Here is a 17,420-nt window from a genome sequence, read left to right on the forward strand (position 1 = left end):
TTCATTCACAATCATCCATAAAAAATTGTTGGTATTCCTAAATGTGTATTCTTCACTAAAAATATCCAGTAAAGATGTGTCATGATCACGTAGTCTGAATGATAACTATTCAATAACTTTAAGGCAGCCACTGTTTTTCCACTATTTTTTATAGTGGTGTTGTTTTCTTTCACTTATTGATATTTATAAAATATTTGGGTATTAGGAAGAATTAACATAAACATTTTGGGACAAGCAAAGATACCAAACAGATCAAGGTAACATATAATAGAATGTGGGACTGTTTATAATCAAGGTTACTGGGATTTTCAAAAAAATAATTCAGAAAACAAATCAAAGTGTTAAATGGATAAATGATGAAAGCAGAGAAACTTAAATATATAAGTACTTTTCTTTGATGGATGAGGAACTCACCGAATAAAGAGCAGGGTCCAAAACGGCTCTGAATTAGAACAGAAATCTGCTAACCCCCTGGAGGTAATCCTGCTTTCCCCAGGGCTCACCCCATCTGGCTCTGTGGAACTGGTAGCTTCTTCGAGGCCCGACACCTGGGCCCCAGCAGATTTGCCACCTTGGCACTAGTGAATGCTCCTATGGGGTTTTGCAGCCACAAAGCTCCAACTGGGTGGCTGTCAAGTCTTTTAACTCTATTAACTTAGCACTCAGAAAAGTATATAATATGAACATTTAAGAATCCTGACCTCTGCAAGCCATAGCCTCACCTGTGGATTTTTGAAAAGTGCATATTTTTCTATACGCTCCATAAATATAAGCTTGTTTTGGCTATCTCTTGTCCAATTAAGAAGATTTTCAACCAAGTTTTCATGATCTTCAAAGATTCTCTCTGTCCCAAAATAAAACACCAGTATTTTGTTAGTATTTGTCAGAATTGCATAAAAGACAAGAAACCTTGCGAAGTATTTGACAGCAAAATCATAAAATCTAAACTGACACCCTTAGAGACTATCTGGTATTGCCTGTATTTTCAAATAAGGAAATGTGCCCTCATGGTGTAAAGTGACTTTAGCAAGGTCACACAGCTGCTACAAGGAAGGATCAGGATTAGAATCTAGACTGTCTGACTTCAAGCTCTTCTTCAGCCTTCAGCCTTTTACCATCCCGCCCTTAAATACAATCTGTTAGTCGCATTTCATAAATTCTGGTATTAAGTGCTTCCAACACTATTTGTTCCTTGTCATTCAAAAAATTTCCAAGATGATTTCTTCTTTGATCTATAAATTGTTTAACTTTAAACATGGATATATTTTCTAATTTCCAAATTAGGAATCAAAGAACATGCCCTATATCCTGAACATATGTTCAAAGAACATATTCTAGAGATACTGATTTTTGTTTTGAAATTTCTAGAGAGCTGCTTATGACCTCATACTGGAATCAATTTTCGGAAACATTACACTCCTGCCTGTAAAGAATGTGTATTTTCCTGTTATTAGTGCTCTAAATATATCTATATTCATTTTTGTCTGCTTGATTATATTGATCATTACAAAGATTCCTAGGTGAAACGTTTCTACTATGAAGGCAGACTTGTGCATTTCTCCTGGTAGTTCCACCAACTTTTGCTTTATGTAATTTAATGCCATTATTAGATAAAATTTAGAATGATTTTATCTTCCTGATGAAGATGTATGGTTCTCCTTATCTCTAGTAATGTATTTTGCTTAAAGTCTATTTTGTCTGATATTAACATAGTTAACATTATCTTTCTTTTGGTTAGTGTCTTTCCTCGTTCCTTTTACTTTCAAGCTTTCTGTGTCTTTAGGAAAAAGGTCTTTTGTAGATAGTGAACAACTGCATTTTGTTTATTCATCCTTTCTAATAATCTCTTGTTTAAATGAATGATTTACATTTGTCATAGCTTATTTTACCATCTTATTTTGGGCTCTTAGTTTTCTTTTATTCATTCAACAAGTACTAAAAAACTACATATTCTATTTGTATCACTGTGCCACATATGATTAAGTCATAGTTATGAACCTTAAACCTACAGTCATGGAAATATTCTAAAAACTAGCAGCCAAAAATTTTCTGGGTATGGTGATGCCACATCTGTGAACTTGAACCTTTTTAATTCTTCAAGAATAGTTATAAGTATTATTAGAACATCTGCCTATACCTGTTAATAAACTTCTAACTGATGGTTTGGTTTTGGGGTTTGTGTTTGTGCATTCTAAGAGAAAAAGGTTAATTATTAAATTTTTATTGCTCTGGAAACTGCTATAAAATATTTAAAGATATAACAGACAGTAAAAGCAATGCAAATATATTTTATAAACAAAATGGCAAGTTGAAATTGACTATTGATTGAATATAGCCTAATAAAATAATTATTGTGAGGTTTCAATAATCACATAATATTACAAAAAGAAACCTTTTAAAGGTTTTTAAGAGTCAAAGATGGATTCGTATGGAAATATAAGAAACCTCAAATAGCCAAAGCAATCTTGAGAAAAAAGAATGGAACTGGAGGAATCAACCTGCCTGACTTGACTATACTACAAAGCTACAGTCATCAAGACAGTATGATACTGGCACAAAGACAGAAATATAGATCAATGGAACAAAATAGAAAGCCCAGAGATAAATCTACACACCTATGGACACCTTATCTTTGACAAAGGAGACAAGAATATAAATGGAGAAAAGACAATCTCTTTAACGAGCAGTGCTGGGAAAACTGGTCAACCACTTGTAAAAGAATGAAACTAGAACACTTTCTAACACCATACACAAAAATAAACTCAAAATGGATTAAAGATCTAAATGTAAGACGAGAAACTATAAAACTGCTAGAGGAGAACATAGGCAAAACACTCTTCGACATAAATCACAATAGGATCCTCTATGACCCACCTCCCAGAATACTGGAAATAAAAGCAAAAATAAACAAATGGGACCTAATTAAACTTGAAAGCTTTTGCACAACAAAGGAAACTATAAGCAAAGTGAAAAGACAGCCTTCAGAATGGGAGAAAATAATAGCAAACGAAACAACTGACAAATAATCAATCTCAAAAATATACAAGCAGCACTCGCAACTCAATTTCAGAAAAATAAATGACCCAATTAAAAAATGGGCCAAAGAACTAAATAGACATTTCTCCAAAGAAGACATACAGATGGCTAACAAACACATGAAAAGATGCTCAAAATCACCCATTATCAGAGAAATGCAAATCAAAACCACAGTGAGGTACCATCTCACACCAGTCAGAAAGGCTGCTATCAAAAAGTCTACAAACAATTAATGCTGGAGAGGGTGCGGAGAAAAGGGAACCCTCTTACACTGTTGGTGGGAATGCAAACTAGTACAGCCACTATGGAGAACAGTGAGGAGATTCCTTAAAAAACTGGAAATAGAACTGCCATATGACCCAGCAATCCCACTGCTGGGCATACACACTGAGGAAACCAGAGCTGAAAGAGACACATGTACCCCAATGTTCATCACAACACTGTTTACAATAGCCAGGACATGGAAGCAACCTAGATCTGCATCGGCAGACGAATGGATAAGAAAGCTGTGGTACACTGACCCAATAGAATATTACTCAGCTATTAAAAAGAATGCATCTGAATCAGTTCTAATGAGGTGGATGAAACTGGAGCCTATTATATGGAGTAAAGTAAGTCAGAAAGAAAAACACCAATACAGTACATTAACACATATATATGGAATTTAGAAAAATGATAACGATGACCCTATATGCAAGACAGCAAAAGAGACACAGATGTAAAGAACAGACTTTTGGACTCTGTGGGAGAAAGTGAGGGTGGGATGACTGGAAAGAATAGCATTGAAACATGTATATTATCATAAGTGAAATAGATCGCCAGTTCAGGTTCGATGCATGAGACACGGTGCTCAGGGCTGGTGCACTGGGATGACCCTGAGAGATGGGATGGGGAGTGAGGTGGAAGGGGGGGTTAATGATGGGGAACATATGTACATCCATGGCTGATTCACATCAACAGCAAAAACCACTATAATATTGTAAAGTAATTAGCCTCTAATTAAAATAAATAAATTTTTTTTAAAGTCAAAGATGGTATCAAAAAAATGAGGAATTTTCAAAGTTAGAAGACACCATAACGAACTACAAAACATAGGAAATTTAAACTTAGTACATCTAGCTAAAAATAAGATGTGCTTTATGTTTCCCCTGAAAATCAAATGTTGTTATCAAGGCTTCAGTACAAATGTGAATAAATGTAATGGCTTTTAGTAATGTGTCTAATATATGCAGTTCTTAATAATATCTGAAGGGAAAAAATATTTTGTTACCTTAAAAAAAGAACAACTTTGTTTTGGCCATAAGAAAATCTAAAATGAACTGAAAATGATACTGTACTCAAAGAAATCTCAAAATATATGGGGGAAGAATGGGGGAAAGGCATTGTAAAAAAGCCAGGGTTATACTATAGGAAAAAATATTAAAATGTCTCTAGCTGCTTTTATCAACATGAAAACAGTTGAAATTACACAGAAATTTAAAAAATAATTATAGCAATGATATTACTAACCCATCTGTAACTCCGAGATGGTTTCCACCAGAGACCAGTCTAAACTATAACCACAGTGGGATTTGTCCATCAGGTTATCCAGCACTTGTCTCACTGTCTGCCTCTCATCCACCATCATTGTTTTAGAACTATCGTCAGACATGTGGACTCTAATCACCAGCTGTTAAGAGGAAAAAGGAAAATTAAATACAAACTGAAAAACAGGCAGAATTCTAAAAACTTCTTCCAATATTGAATAATACTCTGAACAATGTCCTTAGCTAAATGTAAGTTAAAACACAAATAATGACTCAATTATGTAAGAAGAATATTCTAAAATTAAGTATTCAATAACTAAACATGTACATCCATGTTTAATTTAATGCTTTTTTAAAAATTAAAATAACATAAGATAAAGCTATTTGTTTTACTCTTTTAGAATTTAGAACCAGAAAAGTTATTTCTTTTATAATGTATTTTATTCACCAAAAAATACATGTGGAAATGTATTTAGAAATACCCTGCTATAGCTTGCTGCATCTTACAGTTACATTATATAAACAAGGCAATTTTTTATAAACCCATAAAATGGATAAAAATCCCAAACCAAGAAAAAGCCCAAATATCACCTTTTTCACTTGTGCTTCTTTAATTTTCTCTAGAGCAACTCTGATCTTCTCAGCTTTCAATTTTGCTGCCTGTTCTTCCTGTGGACACAAAGCACTTCAGATAAACTAATGTTAAAATAATGAGAATTTTTTGAGAAGTCTTTTTATCCTTAAGAATGCTGTTAATACTGAATTTCCGTAAGAATGTAACTTCACACACTTAATATGGAGCACATTTTAGAAATAACCAGGTTCACAAAGTGAGAGCAGACATATTATTAAAAAAATTTTTTAAGATGCACACTTGAAGATTTCTTATATTAAGACTACATTTTCATATTCTAGAGCTGTGGTAAATTAGTTTAATTTAATCCAACAGTTTTATTCTTGACTGTCAATCTGAAACAGACAAATTTCAGGTTTCAAGACAGGGAAAACGAGGCTATCTATGGGCTTGCCAGTGACTCTGAATTTATACCCCCCTTGAAAGTATGGGCAATCTTTTGCATGTCAACATTTTGTCCTGTTGTACTGAAAACATATCATCATCATAAAAACAGAAAAAAAAAAAACAACCCAGCATCAATTCATCTCTCTGCAACCATATAAAAACAATCATAATAAAAATATAGGTATGTTCTCATTAATACATAAATATGAACAGAGGAGGCTGCATTTAATTCTAAGTTTTACTCTGCTTTGGAACAATCACACAATATAATCAATGTCTCATGTCACTAAATTCAATTTTGTTTTTAATTCACACTATTTAAAATACTCTACGTAATTTTCCAAATATTTAACTTATAGTAATTTCTGCTTCATAAATTTAAATGAATAGCAATAAAATAAAACTATACTTCAATAAAATAAAACATTTCCTATTCTCTCCTAGAATAACATATAGTACTGAAACACCTTGTACTTACTTGAACTTTCCAGCAAGAGGCCATAGTACAACATTGCAGCATTAATCTCCAGTTGAAAGAAACTCATGAAAGTAAACCTTTGCTTATAATAAAGAATTACTTTTTAATTCTAAGCTCTTGGTTGCTCTAGAAAATATCTAAAATATCTAAGAAAATATAAAATACCATATTATATATTCCTTTACTTAACATGACTTTAAAAAAGAAGAGAGAAACCTATTACATCAACTAGACTTTATCTGCTCTAGATTGTGATTAATAATCACAACCCATGTGTTATTTCATTAAAAAACTGAAGTTTCCAGGGCAAAAAAACAAGTTAAACTCAATTCATTTAATAGATCATTCCCTGTTCTCTTAAATTCTGTTAGCTTTCTTATTTTTTGATCTGCTTCTCTTCTCATTTCATACTCTAGGCTATCTCCCTCATTTCAAGCTTAGTATTTACTACTCTGCAGAATAGAGAAGAAAACAGGGAAAACAGTGGGCTTGTTTGCCAGAAATCTGATCCATTTCAATGAAAGCAGTCAGTGAATTAACATAATAACCAAGGTCAGGAAATACTATCTGCAAACCCAATTAGACAGAGAACAAAGAAGTGCATTTTAACGATAGAGAGGAGTAAGACTGGATTCTTAGATTCTTAGGTATATATACTCCTTTGATTAAAGATTAAATCATCCTATCTCCCCCTTTATGCAAATAAACTACAGAATTATAAAACATGTTGACTGCATATTTTAAGATATATATTTCTTCTTTTTAAAGAAGGTTATAAAATGAGAAAACTAGACTACTGTCTTTAAAATTCTCAGCGTCTAGAATTCTGTGTCTTGGAGAAACAAAATCATTATTAAATTACCAAATTTTGTGTGTGTTTCTGATGAGTAGAGCACTACTCTTAAAAAGGAATTTTAAGTACGAGCATTTCCCAGTGGTTTTTATGAAATCAGTTATTTGACCATATATATTTTGGAAAAGAGTACAGCAGAAGTCTTATGAGTGTTTTCTCAAGGGTATAATGATTGTATGTTTCTTCATGGTTCATTTGCCACATCCTTATATTGGTATGAATAGCTGCTACAAAGAAATTTTCCAAGGCATAATTTCAACTTTCACTTCATTTTTCTGAAAAGCAAATTTAAATCTCAAAGTCTGATGAAGAAGAACTGATAGAATCAATGCTTTGTGTACCTGGAATATAAACATGAACTTCTACAAGGCCAAATTCTTTTATATTATAACTAGCCTGCAAAATTTAAAAAAAAAAAAAAAAAAAGTCTTTTTTGATGTCAAAAAAAAGATGTCAAAGTCAAAAAATATTTTTAAGAAAAAGAATATCAAGAGAATGACAAGCCACAGACTAGGAGAAAATATTAGTAAAATATTTATCAGACATATCTGATAACAGGACTATCATCCAAAACATAAAAGAACTCTTAAAACTCAGTAAAATAATGAACAACTCAATTTAAAAACTGGGCAAAAAACCTGAACAGAAGGTTTTCACCAAAACAAGATTTGACGAAATCTTTTTTAACCAAAGATTACACAGATGGCAAATAGCCTGTGAAAAGCTGCTCATACATATCATTAGAGAACTGCAAATTAAAACGATATACCACTACGCATGTATCATCTTAGACTGCCAGAACACTGGAAACACCAAACTCTGGTCAGGTTGTGGAACAACAGGAACTTTCATCTTTCCCTGAGGAATGCAAAATCGTACAGCTACTTTATTTAGAAGATACTATGATAGTTTCTTACGAACCTAAACACGCTCTTACAACACCATCCAGTAATCAAGTTCCTTAGTATCTACCAAGTGAGCTGAAAGTTTACCTTCACCCAAAAACCTACACACTGATGCTTATAGCAGCTTTCCTTATAATGCCAAAACTTGGTAGCAACCAAGATATCCTTCAGTTGGCAAATGGATAAACTATGCAACATCCAGACCATGGAATATTATTATTCAATGCTTAAAAAAAAAAAAGGAAAAAAGAATGCAGGAGACCTGAGTTCAATCCCTGGGTAGGGAAGAACCCCTGAAGAAGGGAATGGCAACCCATTCCAGTATTCTTGCCTGGAGAATTCCATGGCCTGAGGAGCCTGGCTGGCTACAGTCCACAGGGTCATGAAGAGTCAGACACGACTGAGCAACTAACTCACAAAAGCCAAAAAAAAAAAAAAAGTGCTATCAAGCCATAAAACACATGGAGGAAACTTTAATGGGCATTACTAACTGAGAGAAGCCAATCTGAAAAAGCTACATACTATGTGATTCCAACTATACAACATCCTGAAAAAGTAAAACTATGGAGACAGTAAAAAGAATAATCGTTGTCAGAGGTTGCGGGCAGGAGATGCGGGGGACGAGAATAAGTGGAGCACAGAGTATTTCTGTGGGAATGAAACTACTCTGTATGATACTATAATGATAGCTACATGTCATTATACATTTGTCCAAACCCACAGACTACACACCAAGAGTGAACCCTAATGTAAACCATGGACTCTGGGTGATAATAATGTTACCTATACTTGCTCATCAATTGCAGCAAATGTACCACTCTGGTGGGGGATGTTGATAATGGGGATGCTATGCACGTGTGAGGGCAAGTGGTATATGGGAAATCGCTATATCTTCTTAATTTTATTGTGAACCTGAAAATGCTCTTAAAAAATAGTCTTTTCAAAAAGGGAATATAAAAATTTTAATATAACATTCTGATACTCTTTATAAATACCAAAGCAGTATTTTCATACTTCCATTTTTAGTATACTATTATTTACCAACTACAATAGAATACAATCAATGCTATCTTTTGAAGCACTGACATTAAAAAGTCATTCAATTATTAGTTTCAACTCCCAGATCAGTTTCTGCTCCAAAGGCTAAAAAGTTGACACCCAGGAAGAAAAGATTACAGAAACAAGAGAAACAACCAATTAACACACATTAAACCAATTAGATTCCCTAGCCATCAATAAGAAACCATTTTTATGTAGAACAGCCTGGTGGGGCTATTTTAACATCCAAATTCAGCTATTCTTCCGTTTGCTCAAAATACTACTCTTAATAACTATATAAATTGGTCTGTGTTACAGCTGCCTCAAATTCGAATTTAAGCGCTGTGAATCTGCCTGCCTATGCAGGAGATGAGGGAACCATGGGTTCAGTCACTGGGCTCAGGAAGATATCCTGGAGTAGGAAATGACAACCCACTCCAATACTCTTGCCTGGGAAATCACATGGACAGAGGAGCCTGACAGGCTGCAGTCCATGGGGTCACAGAATCGGACGCAGCTGAGCACACGGGGACACAACTGAGCATGCACACACATGCTTACTTTCAGTGAGGGCACATTTTAGTTTACTCTTTTCCAGTTCATTAGCAAGGATAATTAATCTCTGCAAGAAGCCTCTAACTTTTAGAATTTGAATGTCACTGGAGCAAAATGAAATCCAAATATTTGATCAAATTGCAAGATTCACAGTACTTTACACTTCCCATGGACAATAAGCTCTTCCTCAGAAAGTTTGGTTTTTATCTACTATATTTAATCTAGAATCATAACTTTTAACTGTAACAACCAAGAAAAGGAAGAAACTGTTTTAAGATCAGAGTGTGTGTGATCACACACACTTTGCTGTGTGATACAGCAAAGATCAATAAATCTTTGCTGATGTGTTATTTATATATTATATACTTAGAAGACTTCTAATAGTTTCTTTAGGCAATACAAAGCTGTACTCAATGTCTGCAGGTCAAGTTTAATACAAAGAACAAAGCTTTGTTCATCTCATATTCTCTTCTGTTTGTTAAAGTTGGCAAAATCAGGTCTTAAGTTTTCTGCCCCTTATCTTTGGACTATCCCTTTGTTCACACCGTCTCACAACCATCCTAAACCTAAGTAAAAGAATCCTCACACATACAACAACTTAACTTTCTCTCTTACCCCTTCCCTTAAAAGGGCAAGAGACAACCTATTTTCCGCCTGAAAAACTCCTGTGTGGCTATCAATAACCATCAAATGCCAAGCCTTCTCAAATTTACATACAGGACAAAAACTCAGTGAAGATCTTATGATTAAATGAAAGCCAATGCTGTGGTTACAAAATGTTACAGCATTTTCTTAGAGTAAAAATTAGAATACTTACAGAAAGTTTAAGTTGCAAAGAACTGGCTATGAATTCCTTCAACTATGGAATGATTAAGGCTTTTGGGGTTCAGAACAAATGGGATTGAAATTAAGGGGCTGAAAATAAGTTAGCTGTTTTTTTTGAGATCAAGTTTATTTAACAGATTACAACAGTAATAAAGTTATGTAACTTAAAATGATTCAAAGAAAACTTGGAGTGATGAACAATTTACTGCTCATGAAATGTTCTATCAAACTTCTTAGAACCAAAATAATTGTAACCACTAGTTTACTTCCCCCTGAAGAAATCATAAATACATTCACAACTAAGAAGAGAACTAATATTAATCAAACACCTACTTGCCATGTACTATAAGGCATGTGCCTCATTTAATTATCAATAATGCAGGACTAACATTATTATTATGTCCATTGTATAGATTTAGGCCCAGAAAGAATTATCTTTCAAAGATCATACAGGCTGTTATGAAGTGAACAACTACCTGTTCTTCCCATTATGTCACATCCCTTCTGTCTGGAAAGATTTTAGCATAAACTTTGGGGGGATAATAGTAAATAAAAACTGCTTATTAAAGAAAAAACACTTTCAGTAATATACAAGCAGTTTTACAACTTCTCTGAAGAAATGGTGGTTAACAAGTACAGCAGTCCTTGAAACCTTGATGGTCACTAGAGGACCATTCTTTTATATGACAGATGTTTGTCAGGACTATGTAGGTCTGGGCTTGAATGCAGAGAATACAGAGTTCCTAATCTCATGGAGTTTACATTTAACATGAGACAAAGAGAGAGAGAGATGGGAAGTCAGTCAGTGGTAAGTTCTATGAAAAATAAATAAATAAAGCAGGCTAAGGGAATAAAGAGGGACAAAGATGTGTTACTGTATCAGGTCAGGAAAAGTCTTCTGGATGGCACCCAGAGACTTATGGGCATCAGGTCAGCAATGGGTCCTTTGCCTACTGCTCCCATTTATAAAACATTCTGTGCCAGGAGTAATGCCGCTCCTAGAAGAAACAGGTTGCATTGCTTTTACAGAGGCTCCCCGCTCAGAATTGTATGTTGTTTAGACACTCAGTCATGTCTGACACTTTTGCAGCCCCATGGACTTTAGCCGGCCAGGCTCGTCTGTCCTTGGGATTTCCCAGGTAAGGATACTGGAGTGTGTCTCCTTCAGGGGATCTTTCCAAAGCAGGGATAGAACCCACGTCTCCTGCATTACAGGCAGATTCTTTACCACTGAGCCACCAGGGAAGCCCCTCAGAACTGTATACGGGGTAGTTATTTCATTAGCAGTAGTATAATGACAATTGGATTGATGATGGAAACAAGCAATAAGCATTCCTTTTGCATTCCAGGCCCTAAGCAGTGTTCCTGCGTTCATTTTACTGTGTTCAACTATCAAGTGTTATAAAGTCCTAGTTTGGAAAAGTGCAGATCAGAGGTACAGTAACTGGGACACCATGCTTTTTGGGGAATCAGACATAAGTGGTATGAAATAAGTATAAGCTCAACTTAGCTTCAAAACAGCCATGTGCTATGGTACAGAGAGCACTGACAAAGAGAGGCCCCTGTGGCTCTGGTTATCTAGGAACTTCTGACACCTCATCCTTGACTCCATTCCCCACTCCACCCTAAATGTTCATGTTCTGCGCTGAGTTATTTTCAAATAACAAATGCGTAACTGTATATAAGTAGGGCAGGATACAGAGGCAGCTAGAGTCAGATGTTGGCTACATACAGCAGTGATACCACCACTCCAATACTCAGATTGGAGCACAAGGGCTCTACTGTGGATGCAGTGGGTGGCAACAGCTCTCAGGCAAAAGGAGATGAGAAGTGACTGCATTTATCCCAAACTTGCAAACAACTATCTTCCACTTGTTGAATGGATGAAGTTACTCTCTTCAATAGTTTCTCACAGCATTTAGGGGAAAAACACAGACACACTCCCCAGCATGCCTTGAATTAATGATTCCTGTCTACCTCTCCAAACACAACTCAAGATATTTCATTCAACTACTGTGGCTCCAGCAACACAGTCTTTCTTCAGCTCCTCAAACATGACAGGCTCTTTTCTCATGCACCTCTCCACTTGGAACATTTCCCTTCACCCTCAAGCTGGCTGCTTTTCATCCTTCAAGCTTTAAATTAAATGTCACCCCCTTAGAAGGGCCTTTGCTGACCTTACCATCTAAAGGAAATGTAGCTCTAATCCTCCCCCTTGTATTCCCTATTACTCACTTGTTTCCTTCATAGTACTTAACGTGATTAGAATTTGTTTACATGCTGCGTGTAAATGTTCTTTTTATCTACATTCCTAAAGACTGAGGGCAGAGAAATGTCCACTTTATACAGTATTATATTGCAGCACCTAACATAGTACAAGACTCAACAAATATATGTTGAAAAACAGACAATGGAAACAGCAAAATGTTACACTTCACCTGAGAGCAGTGTACAAAATGTACTGGAGGTGTGACAGACAAAGACAGACAAGAATAGTGGCTCTACTAAAAAATATGAGGCTGTTTTAGGGTAGTGGCAATGGGAATAAAATGGATGGATGAATTCAGTCAATCCTGACGATTCTGACAGGCTTATTAGAGGCTTGAGACAGTAAGTGAGAAGAGAAACATGAGATGGCTTGAACCTGGGCAACTAGGAGAGTGGAAACATCCTGAACAGAAATAGAGCTGCCAAAAAACAACAACAGAAACCATGAGGCCTCAGGGACAGTGTGGGTAAGGGAGCTGAAGACTCAGAGTCGGAGGTGCTGGGCATCCTCCAGGAAATGTGTGACCGCAACCTCTCAGGGAGAGAAGTCTGATCTAGAGAGATCCCAAATGAGGCTCTGAGAGTGAATTCCAGGGAGAGAGTGAACTTTATGGTTATAAAGTATACGGCTATCATGTGCTTAGATTTCTAAACTTACCTCATCTTTAAGCTGCTTCTACCCTATTCCTAGATCTCCTTCCAGGAGAGAAACTCAAGAAAAAGAAAGTTCTTATTGCTGATTCTCGGGTCTTCTCTTTATGTGGACACTCAGGGAGATTTTAATTTTAGCTTTACCATTTTCTTTTGCAAGTTTATAAAGTTAAGAAATAATTTTTTTAAAGAAAATTTCAGACACAATAATAAAAATTTAGTGAAATTAGCCATAATTTGTATATTCTTCAGAAACTATCTATAACTAAGTCAGACATGCTTGAATTTAACATTTAAGTAACAAAATAAAAACATGATTTGTAAAGAGGCAGAAAGCTATTCAACTTCCTCTATCCTGTGCTTCCTTGAGTTAATGATGATAATGGTTAAATGATTTTAAATTGTAAAATACCAGCCCAATGAAAATCCAGCTAGACTAATCCAAACCATTCTAAGGACAAAGAACTGAGAAATTTAAATTGTAGCCTGCTCTTCTAATTTTATTAAACTAATGTAAAGATTATGTTTATATAAATAAATAATTAAATGAGGCATTGATAATATAAACAAAAATTAGAAAACAAAGTTTGCTAAAGAAACTCACAGCATGCATGACCATTAGTAGTAAAAGCTAAAATCAAGCAATGATTTTTAGACTTTAAAATGAAACACAATGTTAAACTAGAAAAGTGCAACATACTTAGGAAGATTGTCAGGTATTTATAAAAGTTAAAAACTAGAAAAACTATTGCAAATATTTTCTACTCTCAATATTTTCTGATAGTCATTAAGGTCAATAAATAATTACCTTCAATAAGAGGAAAAAATACCTTTATTGAGAACAAGGGTGCAGAAACAAGAAAGCACAACCTCAGTAATCTGAGAGCACAATCAAAACCAGAAATTACATTCTACCTACAAGGCAATAAATATTTACATGCAGGTGGAAGAAGTATCACCTTGGTCAGCAAATGAGAAGGTTTTCCTGCAATGTTTCTCAGAAGAAGGGAGGTTTCCCTGTCCAGATAGGAGTGCTTGTGCAGGAAAAGAGAGAAAAACAAAACAAAAAAAGGCAATAGAAGTCAGTGGAGGTTTCATGAGTTTAAAATATAAAGTAGACAAAGCAAGAATGATTCTCTACCATTAATTTCATATTTCACCTAAACTCAGTGAAATGTATCTAAATTTAAAAACAGGAAAAAAAAAAAAGAAGGGAAGGGAGAGACCCGCCCGTGCTAAGAGTTATGCTCTAGCCCATTCCTGATGGTCCCTCACTCTGGGAAAAGGGATCACACCCTGCAAAGATCATGGAGCAGCTTGTCTCCCAGGGCTGTGCTTGCGAGTGCTGTTCATGCAGCACAAATAAGTAGGTGTCAAAGCCCAATGACTAACCATATTTCTTCCTCTTGTTAAAGCCTATACAAGACCTATATAGCTTTAAATAGTGTAGTCTGAGAGAGGAGGGAAAAAAAGAAAACCACCTCAGTTTTAAAACTTCTGCAATTATTTCTGATCAATGATAGCTACACCAAGAGGAAAAATGTTTATAAATATTTTGCCTAATGGTATCATGTTTTCAGTAAAATTTTATGAATTCACTTATTACATACTAATAGTACTGCACTGCCCAAGTAAAGGACTTGTAAACGAATGACATAAACAAAATATTATGAAGTGTTACACCTTAAATTGGTTAAATTTATATATTTTCATAAAAATGATTTGTGAATAACATAGTCCCTAAGTGTTCTTTTCTCCCTTTAAATAGTTTCAGTATTGCATTCATATTTACTGAATTCATACAGTATAAATTTCAGCTTTTTCGATATATGTGTAATTCAGACTTGCTTATCCCTAAATAATTCTAAGTATTTTTTAATGTTATGTGGTTATTAACCACCATTTAAAACAATGCATGGCACAGTTGTGTGGAATTATATAAAATATTTCACAATATACTTTATAAATCTAAGTATATATCAAGTTATTGTCAAGTTATTCTTGAGAAACAAATTTTTGGAAAGAAAAATAAATACTAAAGCAGCACCTCTCATAAAGCTCACTGTCACAGATAATACAATATACTACTTCAAAATTAAAATACTATTACAAAAAATAACATTAACTCAACTTTTACTTGTACCTATACTATAGTTGCTTTGCTATATTGTATGTCATTGCCTGTGTGTTTTTTTTTAGTTCAAGATGAGCCTTACAAGCATACCTGCCCTTTCACCCACACCTAGGTGGTAAAAAACCAGCCAGAACCAAACCAAAACAAAAACCCCAAGGTTTAAAACAAAAATTGAATATATTCATCAATATCAGCACTAACAAGGTCAAACAAGCACAAAGAAAATCATCTCTAAGCCTTCAATTACCTAGATGGTATCATCTCCTGAAGGTAAATATTAGTTGACTTGTCTATTAGAAAAACAGTAGATAAGCAAAATTTCTGCAAACTGAATTTAATTTGAGGTTAGCAATTAGCTAAGACCAGGATGAATACTGAGGACAACTAAAAAGACCAACTGTAACTTTCATTGCCCTTTTCCTATTCATTTTTTGTTATTCCTATATAGTGACAAAAACATATTATTACATGATTATGTAAAACATATAGAAAATGATTTCTTGAAAGCCTAGTCTTATTTATCTTACTCACAAAAATTACTTTCTCAGAGATGCCCAAAATGAGTAGAATATCTCTATTCAGATAATTATTTTTCAAATTAAAAAAAAATTTTTGCTTAAGGCCATCAAAACCAATTATTCTTTGGTAAATACAATTCTGTGTGGATATGAGTTGCTCAGTCATGTCTGATTCTTTGCAAGCCCATGGACTGTAGCCTGTCAGGCTCCTCTGTCCATGGAATTTCCCAGGCAAGCATACTGAAGTGGGTTGCCATTTCCTTCTCCAGGCAATCTTCCCCAGCCAGGGATCGAACCCAGGTCTTCTACATTGTAGGTAGACGCTTTACTGTCTGAGCCATCAGAGAAGCCCCCCAAAAATAAAACTCTAGACATTAAATTCAAGTTTAAACTTTAAAAAAAGTCTTACAAAATTTACTCCATCTTCAAACTGAAATCACCTCAAGACTTCAAATTACTAAAAAAAAAAAAACCCAAAAAACTATCTGATCAGATTTTATCTAACTGTATTTGTTTAGAGACCCTGAAGTAGAAGTTACTGATTTTAAAATATTGAAGGTTTAAATAAAATATTTATTGTGCATAATAATATTGTGCAAAAAATAATATTCCTCAAAAATAAGGTTTAAATACTGAACTTTAAAAAAAAAAGGAGATAATCATGATTGGTGACCCCCAAGAATGACACATCTAAAAAATGAGACCATAAATGTAGCTGAACAAGATCATGAATCACGTGTTTGGGATAGGCATGTACTACTTAACTGCTAGCAGGGAGGGAGGTTAGGACTCCATGTTCCCTCTAACTACAGGGATTGTAGCTGAAAAAACAAAAATCTAGAAACCAGAAGCAGCAAATGCCTTCTGTCAATAAATGCCTTCCTTTATCTATCTTTCCCTACTGGTGCCAGTCACACATGGCTCTAGAATTCCTCATAACGGAGGTGGGGGTGGAGGGAGATCTGGTTACTGGAGAAGGATGCGAGAGGGATGAGGAGAGTGGTGTTCAGTTGGAGGACTGAGAGAAGGGAAAGACAGTGCTTTGGGCACATCATTAAATTAGTCTCTGTCTTGGTACATGTTTGTGGGTAACAAAAATGCACACAGCTACATGTAGGGCCTTCTTATATTTTCTTTCATTCACCACTAACGCAAAGTCAGCAGCCTATTTTTAATTCATTAAAAATAGCCCATTTTCTTTATTAGCCCATTTTCTTTCTGTCTTTTATTCTCTTTTTTCATTTACTCAATTATTTATTCAATGTTGAGCCTGGAACCATGCCAGACACAGGAGATGCAAAGGTACCCAAGACAGGCATTACTTGGTCTCACCGAGTTTTGCATCTAATAGGGAGATAACTGACAACTACAGTGCAGCGTGTAAGCGGTAGTAAGAGACAGAGACAGTGTCTGAACCCAAATCAGAGGTTCCGCAAACTATTTCTGGAAAGGCCTCGAGTCTAACGTCCTGCAGGATGAGTAGCAGGCAGCTCCGAGTGGGGTGGGGGGCACAGACAGCGCAAAGGGAGGTACCAGTAGTTCTCAGTGCTGGTGATGCTTCCCTCTGGGAGGCATTTCAGGGGAAGCTGGGAATACTCTGGGCTGTCACAGT

At 35.1% G+C, this 17,420-nt stretch overlaps 1 protein-coding gene across 7 annotated transcripts in view; it reads right to left on the reverse strand.

Moving 5' to 3' along the window:
• RAPH1 (Ras association (RalGDS/AF-6) and pleckstrin homology domains 1) overlaps positions 1-17,420 on the reverse strand; it is a 102,903-nt gene that overhangs the window by 25,147 nt on the left and 60,336 nt on the right. For 5 of the 7 annotated variants that reach the window (XM_045164467.1, XM_045164473.1, XM_045164468.1 and 2 more), the window contains 4 exons: positions 14,116-14,190; positions 5,154-5,231; positions 4,546-4,705; positions 723-844 (listed from right to left, as the gene is read on the reverse strand). In XM_045164467.1, coding sequence (XP_045020402.1) covers positions 723-844; positions 4,546-4,705; positions 5,154-5,231; positions 14,116-14,190 — 435 coding nt within the window. The remainder of the gene's footprint in view (positions 1-722; positions 845-4,545; positions 4,706-5,153; positions 5,232-14,115; positions 14,191-17,420) is intronic. The other 2 variants (XM_045164471.1, XM_045164477.1) reach the window with 1 other exon arrangement.

This window comes from Bubalus bubalis, chromosome 2, assembly GCF_019923935.1.
Source record: "Bubalus bubalis isolate 160015118507 breed Murrah chromosome 2, NDDB_SH_1, whole genome shotgun sequence".
Classification (NCBI taxonomy): Eukaryota; Metazoa; Chordata; class Mammalia; order Artiodactyla; family Bovidae; genus Bubalus; species Bubalus bubalis.